The following is a 21,264-nucleotide window of genomic DNA, read 5'->3' on the forward strand; positions in this document are numbered from 1 at the left end:
TATTCTTTACAAAACAGATCGCATTCCATTTGCTTCATACAGTTTGAAACTAACTAGCCATTGAATTTAGTATCCAATGATGAAGCGGGGGAAAAAAATGACTTTTTGCTAATATCCTCGCTTTCGTTGTTTGAAAAAAAATGCAAATCAAATGGCGCCCAAGAAGAGGATCGCGTTTATTTTGGATCTGCAGTCCTTTTTCACTTTCCCTTTCATAAATGGTTGTTCCAGGAAAGCGAAGATATGAACCTTTTCAAGACGATGAAGACTACTTCCTTCAAGAGGAACATTCTCTTCCATATCAGAGGAGAAGTAGAACCGATACAAAAACAGGAGCCAATAACGAAAGCAACGATGAATTTGTTTACATCGTGTCACTCATAGAGAATAAGTCTAAAGAAGTGGGAATAGCTGCTTACAATTTAAAGTCGTTCGAAGTAGAGCTTCGACAATTTGTAGATAATAACACTTACTGGACCACATTATCTACATTATGTGTGTTAAAGTAGGTCCCTTTTCTTTTGCATTTCTCTAACAAATGATCCGTAGCCCTGTCGAGATTCTCATATCTTCTACGAGTACTGGAAAAAGCATGCACAATGCACTTCTCCTCAATCCTATAATAGCCAATGTTCCAGTAAGAGAAAAAAATTCAAGTTGTTTCAGCAAATGGAAAGTTAATCTTGTTTGTAAAGATGACAACTCTAGATAGAAAATACTTTAATGATACTCAAGGAATGCTATATTGCGAAAAACTCACTGTTGAAAAGGATAATCTGCAGGACTTAATTGGCAGACAGGTTCCAAGATACTTAGCTCTGGCAGCATGCTCGGCTTTGATCAAATATGGTATGCGAGACACATTCTTTTAGCTACATAGCTTCACTTTATTCTTAGTGGAAAACGTCCAATGTTGTACCTTTGCTCGAGGAACTCTAAGATTGAAATTTAAGGACAATGAGGACACTCTTCTTATGGATTATGAAACGCTGCAGAGTCTGGAAATTGTTTCTTGCAATGCTAAAGTTTGTGGAATTCCTAATCCTCAACATAGTACTGTTTTGAGAAACTTAAATTTTTGCAAAACAAGAATTGGAACAAGGTATCTCCGAAAAAGTCTTTTGGAGCCGCCTTGTGATTATGCAACTATTACAACCAGACAAGAAGCTTTGAAAGAACTTACACAAAATGAAAGTTTATTCTTTCAAATACAAACGAGTCTAGTTCAGTTCCCGGATTTGGAAGGAATTCTAAGTCAAATAATTCAGGTTGTTCTAACTTGAACATACTTCAGTCTTTACTTGATCATCATTTTGCATAGGTCCAAAAAAGAGACGATGTCGACAGAAGAAAACGTCCTGGCCTCTTGGAATCAGAAATTCAAACTGTAGATATAAAATTAATAAGAAATTTCTTGCTATTGACAAAAGCACTTGGCCAAGTCCATGCTATTCTGGATGCAGTGTGTCGAGGTCGAAGTCCATTGATTGCCTCTATTTCAACAAGTCTCCGAAATCCATCTCTATCCAACATGTTCAACTTGGTTACTCAAGTTATTGATAGTGAATCTCCATCAAACAGAACTGGAGATAAGATAAGACTTGAAGGTGCTTATGCTGTTCGCTCAGGTCGCAACGAGCTTTTAGACTTGTCCAGGAAAATTCTTTCTGAAACCATTGACCAGATTCATCACTATTTCCAAAGTCTTCAGAATATTCCCGGGTTTGAAAGGGCTTCATTGGCTTATTCGCAATCGAGAGGTTATCATATTAAGTTGATAAGCAGTCAATTACCAGACATTGAAGAGGAACTTTTAAGACTTGCACAAAACGCAAATATATTTCGGTATGTAAAGAAAAGCTCAACATTTCTGTCCTATATGCCTTAAACTTATCAAATTTGGAACAGTTTTACTACAAGAACACTCAATGGACTCAATATCCGTTGCAGAGAAACATTGAATGATATTATTCGAATAACGAATCAAGAGCTTCAAATGCTCCTCAACGAAATCTGGAATGCCGAAAACATGGTTTCTCTTCACTGCCTTTGCGATGCTATTGGAATTCTGGACTGTTTAGCATCATTTGCATCCTATGTCTCCAAAAGGTTGGAATCTATTCGACAAATCAGCAATTATTATTAACTCGCAGATAGTGAAAGACTAGTTCTCCCTAAAATCTCTACAAAGGGTCCCATTGCTATCAAAAATGGTCGACATCCGCTTTTAGAGAAACAAATCAAAAACTATGTACCCCATGACACCTTTCTAAGCGCTGCTTCCTCTTTTTATCTCATATCTGGTTCTAATATGTCCGGGAAAACAACATTTATGAAAGCTGTGGCTTCTATATGCGTTCTTGCTCATGCAGGGTGTTTTGTACCTGCCGACTTTGCATCTGTCTGCTTGATCAACAGAATTATTGTTCGTACAACCACAAACGACTCTGCTGAGGAGAACTGTTCGTCCTTTTCAAAAGAAATGCGAGAAACTGCTTCCGTTCTATGTTGTCTTGAAGAAATGGAAGCTAAATATCAGCTACGAGAAGCTAGACAAAATAAGCCTATAATACTTGTAGTGTTTGACGAACTTGCAAGAGCAACAAGTCCCATGGAAGGATTCTCCATCGCATTTGCAGTAGCAGAACAACTCGTCGCATCTCCAGTTGCATATTGCCTGTTTTCCACACACTTTCAAGAAATGTCGCTATTTGAAGATTTATACGCTTGCGCAAAGAGTTTCTATTTGACTTCTTCCTTTACTAAGGACGATTCCGACAACTCTGGAAGCCAAAACGCTCACGTTCTCACACGCGGCTTTATCAAGGAAAAAAACTATGGGATCGCTACTGCAAAGGTATCTCAGTTTACTCTTCATGAAAATGACTCAACGATTTCTTATATAGGAGGCAGGATTTCCATCCAACGTCATCTCCTTGGCAGAGCAACTTGTCGACAATTTTACACAACAAATTAGCCGGTGTTTAACCAAAGATTCCTCAGCACAGGAGGAACAATGCAAGAAAGAATTTTCTCTGCTCCAAAAACTCATAGTCTTGAAAAACGCAGGACTAGAAAAGGAAAGGTTGAGACAGAAACTAGCCCAGTTAAAGAGCATTGTCTACTCATCCCCATAAAAGTAGATACAAAAGTATATGGGAGGAGAACATGGGTGAGAGTATGGAACAAGACTTGGCAAATGTCATTGATCAAGGTGATACAGAAGCATTATATCGCTTATTGGCACCGGTGCAACAAAGTCAGTCGAAAACTACATCAAACGGAAAAGAAACGAAAAAGAATTATTCGGAAGTGAAAGAAAATAAGGAGACTTTTCAAGAAAGGTTTGACGAGTTGTTTCTGACAGAGAAAGAGCAACTACAATTACAGCCTCTGCTTCAACAGTTTCCGTTTCTAGATTCTGAAGACATTCTTTCCATTTACGAAGCATGTAATGAAGACAAAGACCTTGCAAGAACCGTCCTGGAATCGTTGGTGAACTCAGAAGCTATAAAAAATAATAATGTCCCTGGTGATAATCTGGAGCTTGACACAGAGGGTTACTCGAAAGCACTTCAAGAGTGGTCACAAAATTTCCCTTCACTGCAAAGTGTTTCGGAGAATCAAATGGAGAAGCCTTCAGTTGACCTTGGAAAGGTGGTTTCTGATTCTCGCTCGCTGGTATTTAAACTTCGTTTACGGAAGCTCGCAACTTTGTTCCCCAATGTGGAGGAGACGAACATTGCTCACTGTTTAAACGCAAACGATTGGAAATACAAGGAAACTTTTTCTGAATTGGTCAAAAGGAGCATCAAAGACGATAGTTCTCCAAAGCCAGTCCATACGACGAAACAGTTGACGGAAAGAAGTAATAAGAAAAGGTAGGCGTATATCATTTTATACAAAAAAGAGATATTAACGTTTTCAAGTACGATGGATATTTCCAAGGAAATTCGGCTAGATAAAGGGACAACAAAGAATATTTGGGTATCAACTGGAACCACAGTGGGAGATTTGTATGAAAAGTCTCGATTGCAGGCAAAGGAGTTGGCAAGTTTGCGCAACCAAATGTTTATGCAAGCAGCTCGTGCAGCTTCTAATGGTAATAAACGTGCAGCGTCAGACTATGCCCGAAGAGGACACGAATACAATCAGATAATGAAACAGTTACATGAAGAAGCAGCTGACGCCATTTTTACTGAAAGAAACTCAAATGCAGACTTCGTAATAGACTTACATGGTCTTCATGTAAAGGAAGCCATAGTTATATTGGAAAGAAAATTTCAAGTGTGCTAGCTTTATCTTTCTCATTCAAACTATGTGCTCATGCTATCTTTCCTGTAGGAACTAGAGTCGAGAAGAAGCAATGAATCGTTTCAGGATGTTATTATCGTAACTGGAAGTGGACATCATACCAAAGGCAAAAAGACACCAGCCCGACTGTATCCTGCAGTGGAACATTTTTTGTTGTCTCGTCATTACTCATTTGAAGTTCTCAAAGACACCAACAAGTATGCAGGTGCCTTCCTCGTCCATCTCCGGTAGCCTTCTTGCCAATGAAGGCTACTGGCATTGCACTTTGTTTTATTTTATATATCTTTCCAGAAACTTGCGATGAAATTCGTTGCGGACAGTATCATTAATAAACCCTGGCTCTCTTTCCACAACTGGGTCGTCGTTTTGCTTTCGAAAGACAACATCGTCATCCCATCTCCTCTTCACCTTAAACGAGGGTTTGTTTTCTCCTACATTTAAAAGAGGATTGCCCCTCATAGCTCTTTCCAACTCCAAACTCTCTTGTTTCGCTCTTTCCTATCAACAAGGGTTCAGAAAATGGCCTTTCTGACACTTTCATTCTTACCTCTTCTTCCTTTCGTCTTCGCTCTTCTTCACGTTCTCTCTTAATTCTTTCCAACTCTTTTAACAGTTCGTCTTCTTCTTCGTCATTACTGTCTTCTTCTTCTTCTTCTTCCCCGTTCTCTACTTGTCCACCTTCTTCTTGTTCATCCGTATCTTCGTCCAACCAAACGTCGGCATCCACATCTTCATCCGCATATTCTTTCAACTCTTCTATTTTGGTTTTCTTCCTATGTTGTTGTTCCTTTTCCTCCAACTCTCTTTTCAAGTCTCTTCCTTCCAAGTCTTCAGGAGCACCTTGTCCTTTCCCTCTCTCTTTGAGGTGCAAGTGACCTGGCATGTCACGAGCAGAAACCTTCGCAGAAGGAACATTGAGTCGAAAACCACCTTGTTCGTTTCCACCTTTAGCAGGGTTCCAAGTAGGACGATGTGCAGTGGTCATTTTCCAATATCAATTCCAAAGAGATCAACTCCTCGAAAATCATGATACAAGTGGATTCTTTTTCATATTCTTCAACATCTTTTTTCAAAAGTCTCGAGACATGGAAGAACTATTGTATATCTCGATATCACCTTCATTATGTCGACTGATACATTCATTTAGGAAGAAGTGGAGTGATTCGCATTGATTGTTGTTATCATGAGTGACTTTGGAAGGGGACCCACTTCCGGTCTTACAGGTCCTCCTAAACCACCACCTCACGCAGCAATACAAGATGGACCTCCTCCTGGTGGTTATCCACCTATCGATGTGCGTAGAAACTTACCAAAAGTCGGGCCTTCCGGGTCCACACTGTTGATAGGCGTTGGGTTGATCACCATCTATGGCTTTTGGGGACTGTCTAGATCAGCTCAGCGCAGAAGACGACTCAATCAGGAAAAGTATCAAGTTCGTTTGGCTATCACACCGTTTCTACAAGCTGAAGAGGATCGACAAACTGTGAAGCAAGTAAGTAATAATTGCGCACGAGATACAACTCAGTCTTTTATTCTTGTTAGAATCGACGACGTCTTCGTCAAGAGGAGGAACTTATGAAGGATGTTCCTGGTTATCAACCCGGTGAAAATGTGTACAAAACGAGGAAGTATGCTCCTTATGTGAAACCTTTAGTGCCTGGAGTTGGTCCACAAGGACTTCCATAAGCCTATACCTAAGCTTGTTGTTGAAAAGCAGTAGTTTTTTGAAAGTTTTCTAAAGTGATGGCTGCCAATAAAGCCGGAATGGAATTCCATCTTGCACAGTATTGTTCGATTTCGTTTCTTATGGTATAACAATACTCGGTTTCCAGTAGTTCTACTCCTAATAATACTATGTCAGTATTATTCTTTTTAGCACTCACTGTGTAACTGATACCTCCAAGTTCATTTCTACCAAAACAAAGCGTCTCGTTATTACTACTTTCGGCATACATCGATGATAGCCTACACAACGAGAATATCATAATGATAATCACCATCATCCAACAAACAACTTACCGATATTGAGCACCAACGACATTAATTTTCCAACCAAATAAATGATAACACGTTTCACGAAACTCATTAATCTTTGCCTTGGCAACTTGTCTCGTTCTCTGTGCCCTCTTTTCAGCATCAAAAGCTTTTTCTCTCCACTTCTCTGCCGGTAAAGACAATGCATTCCAAGTTGTGCATGAGGACTGTTCATCCCTTGGTGATATTTGCTCCTTTGTAGAAATGAAGGAATCGGAATCTTGTTGTTGCATCCATCTCGGATGCTTGTTAGACTCTCCCAAATATCTCTCATTGATGACCATAGGAGGACCTCCTTTTAAATGCACTACTTTGGTATATGTTGGATTAAAGTATCCACTTCCTATGTGCTTCTCCAAGGATTGTACTGCTTCTTGTAATAACTTTATTTGTGTCTCATAATCTTCACGAGACTCCTGCTGGCGCTTCTGAGCATCAACAACTTGCTGCAGGTTATCAATTTTATTCTTATATTCTTCAACTGTCGATAATAGTTGTTCATATTTTTGAGTCAACATATTCAGCTGCTGTTCCAACTCCTCCTTTTGTTGTTGCAGTTCCATTTTCTATAAAAACCTATCAGTATACTTGTGATGTCATTTTCGTATAACAATGTTTACCGTTCTTCTACTTGACATCAAGTTGATACGAAGTGACTGAATAACTGATTGTGACGAGCCCTCTGCAGACTTGATCTCATTCCATTCTTCTATTTGACTCTTCAAAGAAGATAGCAATCGGTCTTTTTCTGATAATTCAATCTCCCATCGTTTCAAAGTTGCTTCCATTTCAGAGTATTGTGACTGCAACAGTTTCATCTTCTCAACAAGAAGTTGGTTGTCTCCATCTTGATCATTGACCATGTTTGCATCCCATTCGTTGAGAATATTTTTCAACCCATCCCTTTCATTTTCTAATAACCTATAATAGTCCAAAACAGGTTAAACCACCATCAACTGCACAAAATATACTTCTACCTTCTAATAAGAATCTGACGCTCACACTGTTTTTCAAGCTCTCTATGACGGTGCTTGTTCTACATACAAAGTTATTCTCAATGCTCATGCCAATGTAAAATGCAAAATTTACTTGTTGCAATTCATCACGCAAAGCAGCAATGGTTTCTTCCATTTGACTCCTTATGGCAGTTTCCCTTTCATTTTCCACATCTTGTTGAGCATTTCTAGTATATGACAACTCCTTCAAACGTTTCATCGCCTCTTCCACATCTCTTACTCCTGTCATCGCATATACCAAGTGCAACAACTCGTTGCTTTGTTCTCGAAGTACCTTTACCTTGCTTTTAAAAAAACTTTACACACAAATAATAGAAACAAACCTCCAACGAATTTTTAGCTTCTTCTGCTTCTGTAAGTTCCCATTTCAAGGTTTCCATTTGTTTCCTGGTATCATTCAATTCTCTCTGCAGCAACTTGTTTGTTTGCTCCAACCCAACCGTTGTTGGAGACCTTTGTGAATAGTTTGTATTCTGTTGGTCTATTTTTTCTTGCATACTGGGTGACACTGTTGTTGTCGTACTATGACAATATTGTCTGCATCTCTCGTTTGCCTGTTCCAATTGAGTTGTCAACTCCTATCTCTGGTCAGTTCAACGTCCAAAATATAACTTTGTATACTCGCCTTATTCCAAAGACGTTCCTCCTCCAATTCTTCTATAGTCAATTTCCATCTATTTCCTAAAGTTTCTACTTGGGTACTAAGCTGTTCTTTTTCTTCTTGTAGTTTAGATATTTGTTGTTGCAGACTTCCCACTTCACGTTTCCAAGTATCCTTCGTGACAATTGAAAAGCGAAAGCATCACAAAGTCTTGTGCTTACTTCAACGCGTCTTTTATTTGCTTGGACTTCATCCAACGTCTTTCTCAATTGCGCCAAATCTAAAGTTGACTTCTCCGCTCTTTGCTTCCAATATTCGATTTCTTGTATTGCTTTATCTTTCCATTCCTCCCATTCTCTCTGGGTTTCCTATATGCGTCATTAAAAATCACTCAAACCAACAGCACACAAAGGACCACTCCTTCATTCTCACCTGATGTCTCCATTCCGACTCTTCATATCTAGCTTTAGCATCTTGACACTGTTCAGTGAGTTGGGTGCATTGTTGTTCCCACTGTAGTTTCCCTTCTCTATGTTCCTCTTCGCGTTGTTCATACAGTTGTTTCCAATGTTCCATCTTTCCCAAGTTGAGTTTCCAAAGTTACTAGAAATGACACTCACTTGTTCGCTGGTGCGTACGAGTTCATTCTTCAGCGCAATAGCTATAGCTTGTAACTGTGCGACATCTTGTCCTTACTCTACGTGTTATTTGTGTGTTTTCGAATTTTTTTTTCTATTTCTACTTGCCTGATTCTACTGTAGTACTTGTTACATTCTTTCCACGTGGTGTAGCCCGTAGTGCCTCACGTACTGCTGGATACTGCAAAGTTTTCAACTGTTGATACAAAGACTCTAAAATATTTTCGGAACAAGTTTCTTCATTCATCAAGCCCAAAAGAAGATTGGCTTTCAAAGCGCGCCTTGGCATTTTTTTCTTTCATTCCTAAAAGAGCGCAACTTTAAAATCTTTATTCAATACGATTATCCATTGTTGCGTTCTTGAAACATGGACAACATATCACCAGAAACCAACAAATTAGCCAACTGGTTAGCTTTCAAGTAATCATATTCACCAATGGGCATCACCAACTTTTCCATCTTTCCAGAGGTGGTTATAACTTGTAAAGGAAACGTACCTAAAGGTTGTTTCCATAACAAGTGTAACCATCCAGGAGTACTTTTATTCGCTAAAGCACCAAATCGTAGAAGTCTTTCCACGTTGCCAACTCGGATGTTGCCTACTTTGACTTGGACATGATGCGGTCTACCCAAACCCAAATAACGATGTTGATAGAACCGCAACATTCCTTGTTTCTTCAACTCTCGTATTTCGATAACCCTACCTTTGGTTAACCATCGAGTGGCCACCACAAACGTCATACAAATACCCATAAATACAGAGTACACTACCAAACTCACACCAATCGTTTGATCAGAAGAAGGAATTCCGTGAATATAGTGCGGACCAAAAAACAAATAACCAGCATAAATAGAAAAAGCCAACTGTCCCAATGGTATGAGGTTAGCAAAACGATACAGGAATACTTCTCGATGTTTAAACAAAACTGTTTCTTCTTCGGATAACTTGGACTGAGTGGAAAAGCGTGCACCACCCAAACGATAACCACTTTGTCCACGAGTTTTTAACCATGAAAAAGAAGTATAACTCCAACTGTCCGCCTTTTGAAAGTTTGAAATCCACTCATTAGAATATCCAATTCTCAAAAGAGAAGTTGTGTTGTTGTATACCAAACGACGAAGCAGCCGATGAGAAAGCCATCGCATGATATTCGTTCTTCCTTTCTTTTTCCAAAGGATTTCGTGAATTATTGATATTCTTAAATGGCAGGACGAAATCATTCTTCTTTTATTAGTATTCCAAGAATCGTAAGTAAGCCAACTTGAGTAGACACTTACATATATGGGCATATGTATAGAGTAGTAAAGCACCTAATTCTCCCAATAAGTCATCTTTTCAAGACTGGGATGATAGCGACTCGGCAAAGGACCCGACTCAAGATGTGGACTCTTTAGACGTGACACCTCTTACAGATCGAACGGACGAGGAAGTAGCCGACGTAAGACTTGTTAAATATCTTTCATTATTTCTCACAATTAGGAAGGCCAATTTCAAATATGCAAGTTTGCAAGAAGCTGCTGCCAATTTTCGGTTGTTCAGTGACAAGAGAGAAGAAATTGAAAAAAGTTTTCAGCGCTTAGTAGTTTCAGGAGGTGTTGAAGAAGAACTTTCAGAAATAGAGCAGCAAGCTTGTCAGTTGCTAACGGAAGCCATTCGTTTAAGAGAACAATATATTCGGAAACCTTTGGTAATTATGGACTTGGCTTTTCTTTACACTCTAATAACCATTCAACAGAATCCTGAGTGGCAACATCCGAAGCCTTGTAAAGTTACTGAGTATACTAATTTTGTTCCACCGCCATATGATCCTTTTACGAAAGATATTCCTCCAGCTTCTTCTCATTGTTTTTCTTGGAAGAGAGGAATCTTACATATATTTGCCAATGCAGAAGATTTATCTTTGCGAAAAATGTCTATATCAAGTAAGTCTGTGAATATTGTTGTTGTTGTTGTTGTGATTGGATTTTCTATTGTTCATTATTGTTATCATCACTATCTTTAGGTACCATCTTTTGAACAATTTGGAACAGATTTACAACGTTTGATGACTATTGTAAATGATCCAGATTGTCGTTCTTTTTGTTACAAGCGTCTTATGTTTCTATCCACCAAAGACCAAATGCATCGAATACTCAATTCGGACAAGGAGCAATTGGAAAAGATGACAGTTCCTCATCGAGACTTTTACAATGTGAGAAAAGTGGATACTCATGTTCATCATTCAAGTTGTATGAACCAAAAACATCTGTTGAGGTTTATCAAGTCTAAATTGAAGAAGAATCCTGATGAACCTGTTCTTACCAATCGAGAAGATCCTTCCAAGCCCCCTCTTACATTGAGAGAGGTATTCACTTCATGACTCTCTTTTATTCTGTTCTCAGACCCAATATTTAGGTTTTTGATTCTCTACATTTGACAGCGTATGATCTGTCGGTAGATACTTTGGATGTTCATGCGGATAATTCTACTTTTCATCGTTTTGATCGATTCAATCTCAAATATTCTCCGTAAGTTGTTTTTGTAAGATTCTTAGATAGCTGTCTCATTATCTTCAAGGTTTGGTCATTCAAGGCTACGAGAAATATTTTTGAAAACGGATAATTATATTCAAGGCAAATACTTGGCTGAGATTACTCGCGAAGTGTTGGAAGACTTGAAAGAGAATAAGTATCAAAATGCGGAATATCGAATATCCATTTATGGCAAATCGTATGACGAATGGGATCGATTAGCTCATTGGTAAGTGTGAATGAGAGAATGATTGCTTTTTATGGTTTATTGTTTTTTTTATCAAGGTTTGAGAAGAACAAGATATATAGTGATAATGTTCGTTGGTTGATACAAATTCCTCGGTTATTCAATTTATACAAAGAGAATCGTATTTTACATCATTTTCAAGAAATGTTGGAGAATATATTTACTCCTTTGATTCAAGTCACCATCGATCCTAGTTCTCATCCCAGTTTACACCGCTTATTACAACAAGGCAAGTGAAGAAAGCATCGTTTTTATATTGAGATTGATTTCTTTCTAGTCGTTGGATTTGACTCTGTCGATGATGAAAGTGTCGTACAGCCACGTTTGAATTGGAGTCGCATAGGACCTCCTGTTCAGTGGACATTTGATGTGAATCCTCCTTATTCCTATTATTCTTATTACATTTATGCCAATTTGTATGTCTTGAATAAGTGAGTGTCGATCCATACTCGCCATGATATCGATGTACTTATAAGTGTTGTGTGATAGATTACGTGAAGCTCGAGGATTTTCTACCTTTTGTTATCGTCCTCATGCAGGTGAAGCAGGTGATATGGAACATTTGGCAGTTTGTTTCTTATTAGCAGATGGCATCAATCATGGCATCAAATTGAGAAAGAGTCCTCCTTTACAATATTTATATTATCTTTGCCAAATTGGTTTGGCAATGTCTCCTTTGAGTAACAATTTGTTATTTATGGAGTATTTCCGTAATCCGTTGCCTATATACTTTGCTCGTGGATTGAATGTTTCCATATCTTCTGATGACCCTTTACAGTTTCATTTTACCAAAGAACCTTTGATGGAAGAATACTCAGTAGCAGCACAAGTATGGAAATTTTCCAATACTGATTTAGCAGAATTAGCTCGCAACTCTGTATTGCAAAGTGGATTTGAAGCTTGTGTCAAAGAACAGTGGATTGGAAAGCATTGGTATAGACCAGGTGCTGCAGGAAATGATATTCAAAAGACAGGAGTACCCAATATTCGTCTTCGTTATCGCTTTGAAACTTTGATGGAAGAACTGGCATTGATATTTCGTCGTCAAGTGCCAACCCATATTCATGTGTTACCCAATTGGCAAATGAGATGGACAACATAATAACCAAAAACACATAAAATCAATTATTCATCGAAACAAATAATCAGCTTCTATTCGATATATATATATATGTATGTATTATATTCTCTCTAACGATTATGCTGATCTACGACGTTTGAACCACATATAAACATCGGTCATCAAAGGATTGAATAGAATAGGTCTTCCAAACATATCTTCAAATAGGAAAGATGCCGCATTGTACCAACCTGCTGCCGATAACAGAATACTAAACACACCACCTGGCACAGTACTTATCTTTCCATATAAAGAAGCCATGGAAAGAATCAAAGACATTTCCACAAAGAAAAACATGATCATGAGACCCAAAGTTAACATAAAAGACGCAATATAGATATAAGTATTAAATATAATATAACCAAATATCATAGCACCTAGACCATGTTCCAACTGAACAACTGAAATGGGACCAAAAAAGCCTTGAGTATAAAACACCATATAAGCACCAAAAGCCAAATAGAATGCACCATAAGAGGAAGCTGCTACTCCAGTAAAGTTGTCATTGTTGACAAAGGCCAATATTCCAGCAACAATTTGACAAAATCCACTATAAAAGAATGCTGGAGGTGCCACAGTAAAAAGTAACTCGGAGGAGATGAGCCCTACATTCACAATACCAAGGAAACAAGCCCCTGTTGAAAAAGCAGATAGTGCTAATATAGCAGGTTTCCCAGCAACATTGCGGAAATGTCTCATAGCTAAGGACCAAAACTCTCTTTTCAGTATGGTACGAAGAATACTTTGGCAACAATATACCTGGTGGTAAGTTGTGATGTTGCAATAGATTGCTTCCATGTCCATTTGAAGTTGCGTTATCCATATAAGAAGCACCTAGTCCATAGGTTGTCTCCTTTCTGACTTCTTCTCCTTCTTCTTCATCGGCAGTATTCCTCTTTCTTATACTGGCAAGAGTGCTATCCGCTAACTGTGCTTCCGTTTGCATTTCGAGTAACAACAATTCTCTCCAGAAAAACCTTGTGAAAGATTTATCTCGTTCTTCTCCACCTTTCTTCTCCTTCGTTCTCTTCTCATTTGTCCATGAGACATTGAGACTCTGCTGCTTGGATAGCCCTTGGATTCAATGTGTCCATTGGATGACAGCAAAGCACAGAGAGAGGGCTAGTTTCAAATTCTATATATATATATATATATATATATATATATAGAGAGAGAGAGAGAGAGAGAGAGAGGGAACATTTCAAGATTCTTTGTCAACAAATACTATTTATTACAATTCCAAACAAGAAGAACGATGAAACAACAACTTTTGCAACATTCCAACGACTCGTTTCGTATCCTCTCTCAAGGCACCATGCAAGTATTCATTGGTTACCCAAATACTACAATGAGCAATCTGTTTGGCTGTTTCTATACTTTTGTGATAATCGACATAAACATCATTATAAAAGATAGCAGCTGCAGTTGCAATTTGATTGTTTTGTAGTTGCTCTTTGTTATACAAGGAAGACCAATTTTTCTTTCTGGCCAACTGATCCACAACTTTTGCATAAGGTCGTAAACAAGCAAACTAGAGAAACATTTCATATATATTCTATTTACTCTCTTTTCTTTTACTTACTTGTTCAAACATAAATGGGAATATCATTTCACCTGTAAAATAGATAGGCTTTTGGGTATATTGTAAACAATGCATGGCATCGAAACATGGTAAACTACGAATAACTTGTTCAGCTGCCCAAATAGGATGATCATCATCTTCATTCTCCTCATCTTGACCACTATTATTACCATTCCAATAAATACTTTCATGAAGAACTGCATAAAGTGGATTGGTCTCCCAAGTAGAAAACAAATGATCTACAGTAGCCAAAAAATATTCCGATAGAATAGAATTGCCTTTATGATCTTGTGTAAAAGCTTTTTCTAACAAACAGTGTAGACTACCAAAACCACCAGAGAAACCCAAAGTTCGATGTCCCAATGTTTGTAAACCTCTCGGTGTAAGTATGGAACCAGAAGATAACTTGACTGGAGCATGTTGATCGAGATATTGTACTATATTTCTTACCAATGGAATATCTTTTGGAAAGTGAAGATAATATTTTTCATTTTGTTGAATAAGCCTTTGAAACAAAGCTTGATATACGGCAATACCTTGAAATCCAGGAAAAATAGGAGGCAATCCTGCAGTTATATAACAAGAGTGTAAAGAGTGGGGAAAAAGAGATAAGTAAGTAACTGCACAGAATCCTCCAAAGGACTGTCCCAATATAGACCAAGTAGAGTCTCCATACAAGAGTTTACGACAATATTCTGCATCTCTTACAATAGAATCGGCACGAAAACAAGCGAGAAACTTTGCTTGTTCCTTTACATCGGAAGAATAAGTTTCTAATACTTGCCAATGGATAGGAAACGAAAGACCCGTTCCTCTTTGTTCCAATAATACGATGGTATCGAAATAATCGAGAAGTGGTCTCAGAAAGTGTGTTGAAGAATCAGGTCTTGGACTTTCCATACCAGGACCTCCTTGTAAATAACAAACTACTTTGGAACAAGTATTTCTAGTTGTTCCAGGAGTGACGGTTTCCAAGGACACGACTCTAACAAATAGTGGAATAGTGCCTTTTAGTTGATTGGAATAATCTAAAGGAACTTGAAACATATAATTATTACATTGAAAACCATTCAACGTAAAACTTTGGTTCGGTTGCACTAGCGTATTAGAATAGTCTCCATTACTCATTTTTCCAATGAATAGCAGCCCAATGAGCATCGTCTCTTTCTTCTTCTTCTTGTTGTTGTTGTTGTTGTGAATATTTCGAAACTTGCTTTGGATGGCTAAAATATTTCTGATCAACTTGCTTATATTCAAATGGATGTGGAGATTTCTTTTTGGCAAAGTGAAAAGCTAAGTTACTAACCAATGTAAACCCTAAAAGCAAAACCAAAATAAAGGATAGAGTTCGATATGAAATGGGCTCCACAAAAGAGTTGAGAACCTAAGTCACCACAAATGGGATGGCTATTCAAAGAGAATGAAAAACAACTTACTTCTGATAGTGTCTCTGCATATAATTTGGTTTTTGAACCGATCGATTTGGGGTCTCTAGTCATACAAACGTACCAAGTATGACACTGTTGGCGAAGGAGAGGAATAGATTGAGTTTCATTGCACTTGTTGTCGACATAGTCATTATAACAACGTCTAACGATGGCTTGAGCTTCAATTGTTTGTTCCATAACTTTTCCAACGATATCGTTTCGAATACTCCAAGCAATAGACAAAAGTGATAAGAGTACGATAGCAACGATAACCATATTGAATATCAACTGCAAGTATCCAGCAATAACATAGGGCATATATAAATGTTTCTGCAGTCGATGACTTTCCTCTTGTCTCTTTTCAATAAAACTAGAATCCAAATGCTTTGATGGAATATCCAAAGTCTGTCTTTCTTGGTTGCTAGAATTTTCCAATCCTTGAGGGTTTGTTTCTGGACGAGATAAAGGAGGACCCTTCAAGTCAGATAACCAAGTCCAAGGAAGAGTTCGTTTCAGTCTCTTTTGGTATAAATTCTTTCGATGGTATCCTGAGCCTACACGAAGATTTTGTAACCTTTTCGCAAGTGCTTTGGAATGAAGTATGGCATCCAAAGTTTGAGTTTCTTCTTTCGAGTATGGGTTGTTTGGTTGACTCTTTTCCAACTGTTGTTGTTGTTTCGACTGCATAGGAACTGTCCAGAATGAAACACTTGTCTTTGGAGGAGAAAGAGAAGAAGACTTGTCCAAATCCATCGGATCCATTTTCTGTATAAAAAAAAAACGGTTAATCCACTTTCTCAATCAGAAAAAGTATATCATTCTATTTCATTCCATATAGTCAACTAGGCTTCCTAATATATATATATATTACGAATATCGAATCATTCCAAATGATACAAGAAAAGGTTTTCAACTCTTTATTATTCTATTTTACAACTTTTATCCAAAAAGAAAAGGGTCTTTTATTTCCTCTTCTCTTCGACTCTTTTATGGGAGAGCTGTTATGATAGTTGAGTTTCTTTGAAAGCGTTTCTTAAGATGGTCAAGATATTCTGTAGAGTAGCACTGAGCATAGTAGGCTCGAGTATTTTCACACACAATAATACGACGAGTCTTTAAACTAACCAAATGAAAATCTCCACTTCTCGTATCAATCCTTGGAAGAATAAATTCTTTCTTCTGCTACGGAAAAATTTTGTTGAATCTTCGAAAGTTTGCTGTCACAAGTATGTAAATGAAGAACTCAAGAAGCGCTCGTATTCTTTGCAAAGACCTTTCGAATAATTCATATGTATTCAATCCAAGGGATAGTTTCAAAATAGTGGTCGAGCATACAATCAATTGACAATGAAAAGGTAGAGATACGTGCAGATTGAAAAGCAAATGTTCTTCAAAGAATTTGTCCAACATTATCCTCATAATAAATGCTCATTATCTCTAAACTCTCTCTTAAAACTTGATTGGTATATTTCCGTACTCACAATGAACGACAAAGAAATTCTTAACTTTCCAAGTCAACTTGTTGTGATATTAGAAACAAAAACTTTTCTGCTTATGCTCGAATATCTCTGAACAATCCATTCTCTTAGCCTGTTAAACACTTTGAGATTCCTACGAGATAAGCAGATGGTCTCTTTGAAAGTTGATGCAAAGAGTCTGTCATTTCCTCAAAAAAGATGATGACACACTAGTCTTTGTAACGTTTTTAGATACACAAAGTATCAAGTCAGGTTTTCTCGATTGCTGTGACTGAGGAATAAAAATACTACCTTCATTGAATAAGAATATTCCAGCAGAATCATAGGAAGAGACAAACTTTGGAATACTTGCTTCTGCTTGCATGTTGTTTACACTTTCAGAAATATAGTTTTTTTAAATATGTTTATTTCTCTCGACTTGGAATCGAAGAGCACTTCGAATTGTAAATCATGTCAATTTGGAAAATCAATGATAATGAATAAAACGAGTTATAGGAACACCACGACAGGAACGTTCAAGATATTTTAAAACAAGCTTTGGATAATCCAACTTGAAAGTGTCTGTATTCTCTTCATATATATATATATATATATATATATGATAAAAACCAAAGTGGCTAGCGATGTCCAGAATAGACTCAGTTCCAACGACCAAAGTATATTTCTCTGCAATGAAGAGGAATCTTTAAGATACTAGTAAAAAGCAGCGTAGAGAACACAGTACATACTTTAGGTCTCCATCTCACAGAAAGACTTTCAAGCATAGAAATGTCTCAGAACAAGGTAGAAAGCATCTCTACATGGTGGTCCAAAAAAATTGTCGACAGACTGGAAGTGTTTCATGCAACAAAGAATGTTGTGCCTTTTGATTATGAGTGAAAGAATGTTATCTTTTTCTTAAAAAAGTCCTAGACACAAATGACACAATATTTCCTTCTTTCAACGATTTCTCTAGTTGATGACCAAGTTCCCACAATGTTAATATTTGCATAGGCAATATCTGATAGTCGAAGAAAATCTTTATAAAGTTTGTTTGAAATGTCAAGACTAGTATGATGTACTCGGATAATAAAAGATGAAATGACAACAAACCTTATTGGATGGGAATTATATACTGTGCTTGGCCATAAAAACTTTTTGAAATACCAAAAGGTTTTTAAATATTCTGTACTGTCTGGAGGATTGTTTCCATATTTTTTTTGTAGACAGATCCATTATTACTGTTATTGTTATCCGTCCTCTAAAATGTTGTTATAATTGAATTGAGAACAGCGTAAAAGTCAGTTTTAAAATGTTCTTCCATAGTATATATACTATATCACAACGACTACAAATGTTGCATCGGTCCAAAGTTTGTAGTTTGTTCTACGAATAGATTCGAAAACCTGTTTAGTGCTTTAATAGTAGATGCTTCAGTACGCAGAAAATATTTTTCCTAAAATGGATAAAGGCTAATACGATGTGAATTTCTCAATATTTCTTAATAAATATATAGTAACATCTTCATTTAATGATGAGAACCTGAGAACAACAAGTAAAAATGTATATATCGTTAAAAAGTAACAAACTTGAAATTATGAGGATCCCTTTAATAAGCTCGTCTGGTTGGAAAAAAAAGTAACACAGTATCCTCTCTGACAACAAGTAAAAGAAGATTCAAGACAAGCACGATTATGTGTGGCAATAAGCTGTCAAGTTTTGAAGGATACCCAAAATCCAATCTATTTCATTGTTTTCAATGGAAAAATAGTCGAGCTTTCAATTCAGAGTTCAGCCTAGTTGTTTATGTCATCTAAACCATGCAACTGTAGTAAGAAGAATAAATTTGCTCAAGTTTGATATAGTTTTTGACAGTGTCTTATAAAACAGCCCCTGATTTATAACAACTTTTGAAAATTATTTGTTTTAGAAAATTTCTCAGATATTAAAACGAGATATTCCTAAATATTTTTGGAAAGAGATAAAACTATTTCTTGTAACGTTGCAATGCCAATATTTCTCGAATGTGGATTATCCACAGACTTGAAAGCGTTCCTTAAATTCGATAAAATGTCTTTGCCAATAAAGTTTTCTACATCAGCTTCAGAAAGAATAACCAATTCACAGTTGTGAGGAATCACGAAATCTTCAACACTATCGCCAGATGAATAAAAACGACTAGAATAATTCAAGTCCTCAGATACGTTGGTTGCTAACTGAGTACTCATAATAATCAACATACAATGCCATGTAGGATGACTAGTCAATACTTGATCATGCACTGGTTTCAAAAACTTGTGAGCTTCTTCCAAAATTTCATTCCATCGAATACCATTACGACTCCATCGGCCTTTACAAGCAATACCCACAATCATCAAATTCTTCTCATTCGTTCTTCCATGCAACTTGAATAATATATCTGGACTATGAAAAGTTGAATGAAATGGAATATATATCTTTTCAAATTCTAACATTTCTTCCACTATCCTTTCCCATTCATCATTGCTTCCAAATGTCATTCTCTCTGTTCCTGATACAGCTCTGGTATAATGTATAGATTTCATATAATAAGCAGCAGATTCGGAAGAAAATTGTAAATTCATTTCATTCCAAACACGAGACAATTGACCAAGAGTAGAAAACATTGAACTGTTTGTAGGACGCCGAGAAAAATGTAAATAAAACAGTGTAGCAATAAGACCTTCCAAAATTCGACATTTCGACTCATAAAAGAATTCCATAAATTGAGACTTGAGAGTCTGTAAAAGTAACCATTCTAAACGATCATCCTTTAAGCCTTGGTCAATATATTCAATCAGTAACTTGGGAATCAATACTTCATAGCGTTCGTTGCGGTCTGGTTCTATAACCAATCGACGATAGAGACACATATCTGTAACTAGATCAAACAAAAACACATCAGAATTTGAGCTTATTTGCACAGTTTCATCAAAATCAAATCGAATACGATACAAAGATAATAACGTAAGCATTCTTAACAAGCGCTTACGCTGCTCACTGAGACTTATCAGACGAGGTAAGAATGGAGCAACACAATAATTTGTTACTAAAAAACCATTCATTATGATCAAGAAGGTTTCCTTAGATAATAAGAAATTGTTGTTGGATGATTTATACAGCAAAAGGTAACTGATTGCTCGAACAAGTAAACCAGGAACACCACCAGTCAATTCCAACAACAATTCTGCAAGTTCACTAGTTGAGAAGTCTTCGTGACAAAGAATTTCTGAAACCTTTGGGCTCCTAGTGAATAAAAAGGAAGAACTTTTCTCCAAATGTTCCACGATACTATGTTTCTCATGCGGCGAAAGAGGAATAAATACTAACTGAACTCTTGAGACTGAAGCCACGTAATTTTTAATACTTAAACCCTTGCTTTTCCCAACAACAATAAAAAACAAGTCGGGTTCTTCGCACAACTCACGAATAATACCGAAAAAGTCGTTGTATGGTAGAACTCTACCGTCGTGGGTTCTCTTGAAATGAAACTCGTCGAGACTTTCGTCTAGGACACCAACTTCATCAAAAGCTATCAGAAGATATTGATCAGAAGGAATGCCCAAAGTATTCCGTCGCTCTGGAATTAGAAACTTTGAACAAGGAGGAATGTATCTGTAGGCTTCATAAACTGTAGACCCATCTAATTACAAGCTGATCGGTACAATAAAAAGTACAAAGCCCACTCAAGTGTGGGCTCCAACTCCCTTTGATCTACATAAAGCAACGAAGCCTCTTTCAGCTTCTCCAAAAAGAGTCTGCTCGAAAGGTCCGAAGCAAAAGTCGACAGGAAAGTCTCGACAAACCTTCGAACCAACTCCAAATAGGTTTAACAAAACGTAGTTTTGCGAGAGCCAAAAAGATGGGGGACATGTTAAACCCCTGAGTTGCTTTCGACTGTTACGAAGATCATACAGTTCTTCTGTCACTCGAAAAACATCCCTTTCACGGTTTACTACATATGGGTTGTATCGGTTTGAAACATTACACTCAACCATCGTCTTCTCAAGTATGAAAAGTTGGGAATTGTTGCTTTTAGATGGCTTGAAACAGACTCTTCATTATCTAAGGATAAGTAGTATTGAAAAATAAGTTTAAAATAACAAAGAGGAAACCTTAAGCTCTTTTGTGAGCTATAATACTTTGGGTCATGTTATTCATATTTACTGTTATTTCAGAACATCTTCCTTAAAGAAGTTACCTCAAAGTCGAGTTCACTTGAAGTTCAAGTGTGGCAATGAACAGCGTGCTGGTTCGTGTTTCAACAGATGCAAATTCAGCCTACTGCGTATCAGAACA

The 21,264-nt window shown here is 37.2% G+C and overlaps 10 protein-coding genes across 11 annotated transcripts; 3 read left to right on the plus strand and 7 right to left on the minus strand.

Moving 5' to 3' along the window:
• Positions 1–203: 203 nt before the first annotated feature.
• Gasu_57130 (mutS family DNA mismatch repair protein MSH4) lies at positions 204–4,644 on the plus strand. 2 transcript variants are annotated; one of them, XM_005703172.1, is made up of 11 exons: positions 204–505; positions 550–637; positions 696–849; positions 898–1,268; positions 1,322–1,845; positions 1,909–2,109; positions 2,158–2,857; positions 2,907–3,106; positions 3,153–3,881; positions 3,930–4,287; positions 4,345–4,644. In XM_005703172.1, the coding sequence occupies exons 1-11, from the start codon at positions 219–221 to the stop codon at positions 4,543–4,545; spliced, it is 3,813 nt and encodes a 1,270-aa protein (XP_005703229.1). In that variant the 5' UTR covers positions 204–218; the 3' UTR covers positions 4,546–4,644. The 2 variants fall into 2 exon arrangements, with proteins under 2 accessions (XP_005703229.1, XP_005703230.1); XM_005703173.1 differs by lacking the exon at positions 4,345–4,644 and having other exon boundaries at positions 3,930–4,334.
• A 14-nt stretch (positions 4,645–4,658) lies between these two features.
• Positions 4,659–5,343, minus strand: Gasu_57140 (uncharacterized protein). Its single transcript, XM_005703174.1, has 3 exons — positions 4,862–5,343; positions 4,750–4,812; positions 4,659–4,714 (listed from the first exon to the last, which is right to left on the minus strand). Exons 1-3 carry the CDS (start codon positions 5,297–5,299, stop codon positions 4,703–4,705), a joined length of 513 nt encoding a protein of 170 aa, XP_005703231.1. The 5' UTR covers positions 5,300–5,343; the 3' UTR covers positions 4,659–4,702.
• Positions 5,344–5,453: 110 nt separating this feature from the next.
• Gasu_57150 (NADH dehydrogenase) lies at positions 5,454–6,114 on the plus strand. The gene is made up of 2 exons (XM_005703175.1): positions 5,454–5,806; positions 5,857–6,114. Exons 1-2 carry the CDS (start codon positions 5,498–5,500, stop codon positions 5,998–6,000), a joined length of 453 nt encoding a protein of 150 aa, XP_005703232.1. The 5' UTR covers positions 5,454–5,497; the 3' UTR covers positions 6,001–6,114.
• A 4-nt stretch (positions 6,115–6,118) lies between these two features.
• On the minus strand, positions 6,119–8,893 carry Gasu_57160 (mitotic spindle assembly checkpoint protein MAD1). Its single transcript, XM_005703176.1, has 12 exons — positions 8,730–8,893; positions 8,586–8,656; positions 8,398–8,541; positions 8,187–8,333; positions 7,990–8,139; positions 7,688–7,942; positions 7,438–7,638; positions 7,326–7,384; positions 6,969–7,269; positions 6,334–6,914; positions 6,198–6,279; positions 6,119–6,157 (listed from the first exon to the last, which is right to left on the minus strand). The coding sequence occupies exons 1-12, from the start codon at positions 8,890–8,892 to the stop codon at positions 6,152–6,154; spliced, it is 2,160 nt and encodes a 719-aa protein (XP_005703233.1). The 5' UTR covers position 8,893; the 3' UTR covers positions 6,119–6,151.
• Positions 8,894–8,898: 5 nt separating this feature from the next.
• Positions 8,899–9,793, minus strand: Gasu_57170 (uncharacterized protein). The gene has a single exon (XM_005703177.1). It carries the CDS (start codon positions 9,747–9,749, stop codon positions 8,946–8,948), a length of 804 nt encoding a protein of 267 aa, XP_005703234.1. The 5' UTR covers positions 9,750–9,793; the 3' UTR covers positions 8,899–8,945.
• Positions 9,794–9,803: 10 nt separating this feature from the next.
• On the plus strand, positions 9,804–12,496 carry Gasu_57180 (AMP deaminase). The gene is made up of 10 exons (XM_005703178.1): positions 9,804–9,851; positions 9,902–10,042; positions 10,088–10,291; positions 10,340–10,558; positions 10,607–10,948; positions 10,999–11,111; positions 11,161–11,343; positions 11,400–11,566; positions 11,639–11,792; positions 11,851–12,496. The coding sequence occupies exons 1-10, from the start codon at positions 9,807–9,809 to the stop codon at positions 12,461–12,463; spliced, it is 2,181 nt and encodes a 726-aa protein (XP_005703235.1). The 5' UTR covers positions 9,804–9,806; the 3' UTR covers positions 12,464–12,496.
• Positions 12,497–12,498: 2 nt separating this feature from the next.
• Gasu_57190 (putative acetate transporter) lies at positions 12,499–13,443 on the minus strand. Its single transcript, XM_005703179.1, has 2 exons — positions 13,241–13,443; positions 12,499–13,182 (listed from the first exon to the last, which is right to left on the minus strand). The coding sequence occupies exons 1-2, from the start codon at positions 13,425–13,427 to the stop codon at positions 12,560–12,562; spliced, it is 810 nt and encodes a 269-aa protein (XP_005703236.1). The 5' UTR covers positions 13,428–13,443; the 3' UTR covers positions 12,499–12,559.
• A 235-nt stretch (positions 13,444–13,678) lies between these two features.
• Gasu_57200 (peptidase family protein) lies at positions 13,679–15,113 on the minus strand. Its single transcript, XM_005703180.1, has 2 exons — positions 14,064–15,113; positions 13,679–14,012 (listed from the first exon to the last, which is right to left on the minus strand). The coding sequence occupies exons 1-2, from the start codon at positions 15,108–15,110 to the stop codon at positions 13,713–13,715; spliced, it is 1,347 nt and encodes a 448-aa protein (XP_005703237.1). The 5' UTR covers positions 15,111–15,113; the 3' UTR covers positions 13,679–13,712.
• A 5-nt stretch (positions 15,114–15,118) lies between these two features.
• On the minus strand, positions 15,119–16,293 carry Gasu_57210 (uncharacterized protein). The gene is made up of 2 exons (XM_005703181.1): positions 15,500–16,293; positions 15,119–15,447 (listed from the first exon to the last, which is right to left on the minus strand). The coding sequence occupies exons 1-2, from the start codon at positions 16,250–16,252 to the stop codon at positions 15,184–15,186; spliced, it is 1,017 nt and encodes a 338-aa protein (XP_005703238.1). The 5' UTR covers positions 16,253–16,293; the 3' UTR covers positions 15,119–15,183.
• Positions 16,294–18,829: 2,536 nt separating this feature from the next.
• On the minus strand, positions 18,830–20,853 carry Gasu_57220 (archaeal ATPase). The gene is made up of 2 exons (XM_005703182.1): positions 20,772–20,853; positions 18,830–20,608 (listed from the first exon to the last, which is right to left on the minus strand). The coding sequence occupies exons 1-2, from the start codon at positions 20,836–20,838 to the stop codon at positions 18,909–18,911; spliced, it is 1,767 nt and encodes a 588-aa protein (XP_005703239.1). The 5' UTR covers positions 20,839–20,853; the 3' UTR covers positions 18,830–18,908.
• Positions 20,854–21,264: the final 411 nt, after the last annotated feature.

The sequence above is a fragment of the Galdieria sulphuraria genome, assembly GCF_000341285.1.
Source record: "Galdieria sulphuraria unplaced genomic scaffold scaf_60, whole genome shotgun sequence".
Classification (NCBI taxonomy): Eukaryota; Rhodophyta; class Bangiophyceae; order Galdieriales; family Galdieriaceae; genus Galdieria; species Galdieria sulphuraria.